The 950-nt window shown below is 63.2% G+C and overlaps 1 protein-coding gene across 1 annotated transcript in view; it reads right to left on the bottom strand.

The window, feature by feature from the left end:
• Nucleotides 1-6: 6 nt before the first annotated feature.
• Nucleotides 7-950, bottom strand: part of LOC102373105 (atherin) — a 2,204-nt gene continuing 1,260 nt past the window's right edge. Inside the window, exon 4 of the mRNA XM_025192759.1 lies at nt 7-739. Within this exon, the coding sequence (XP_025048544.1) occupies nt 581-739 (159 nt within the window). The 3' untranslated portion in view covers nt 7-580. The remainder of the gene's footprint in view (nt 740-950) is intronic.

Below are 950 nucleotides of genomic sequence, written 5' to 3'. Positions count from 1 at the left end.
CCAGTAACAAACCCAGAAGAACAAGCCCCAGCCCTGAGTGAGCCTCCCCACAAGAAGATGGGGGAGGGCAGGGCATCAGGCTGCCAGAGCCCCAGGATGGGAGGGCAGGGTGGGGGAGAAGCAGGGGAGAGTGGGGTTCAGGGGACGGGCAGATCTAATGCCCCCCAGCACAGATCAGGGGTGGGGGAGAGGTGGGTGTGAAATGAGCAACCCCCCAACCCCCCTCCCCTGTATGAAATGGATATGATGACGGACATCACCTTGGCAATGCCCCCATTCCCCCATCAAATGCCCCCTCCCCCCTTCAGTCTCTTCCTGGGGGGGTAAGAACTCAGACCCTTGGGTCCTCCTGCCCCTGCTGTCCCCCTAGCAATGCTTGCCATGGCACAGGGAAGCGGTGGGGGACTGGTTTCCATGGAGATGGGATATGGGGGGCTGGTTTCCATGGACATGGGATGCCCTGTGGGGGGGCAGGTTTCCACAGAGACAGAAACCAGCTGATCCTGCATCCGTGGAGGCAGGGCTTGGTGCTAGCCCCGGTCCCAGGCCCTGCCCTGCGCGGGGGGAGGGGGGGGGGGGGTCAGGCCAGGAAGGGGTCGGCATCGTCGTCATCAAAGTGGCCGGCCTGCAGCGCCTTCACATGGTGCTCATAGATCTTGAGTGCAGGGCCCAGGCGGATTGAGAGCCCCGTCAGCACGTCTGAGCGTTGCATCAGCAGCAAAGCCTTGCCGTCGATCTCCTGCAGGGCGTGGCTGTCAGGGGCATGGCCAGGAAAGGGGCGAGGCCAATTGAGGTGGGTGGGGCAAAGGAAGGGGCAGGGCTATAACAAAGGGGTGGAGCCACCCTATGGCAGGGCAAAGGAAAGGGAGGGGCTAGGAGTAGGGAGAACTGAGAGCGTGGAACTATGGGAAGGGGCAGGGGGAACAGGTGGCATGAGCCAGGCCCGGGGG

The sequence above is a fragment of the Alligator sinensis genome, unplaced genomic scaffold, assembly GCF_000455745.1.
Source record: "Alligator sinensis unplaced genomic scaffold, ASM45574v1 scaffold1892_1, whole genome shotgun sequence".
NCBI lineage: Eukaryota > Metazoa > Chordata > Crocodylia > Alligatoridae > Alligator > Alligator sinensis.
The sequence above is the reverse complement of the archived record's forward strand: the minus strand, read 5'-3'. Positions and strand labels throughout refer to the sequence as shown.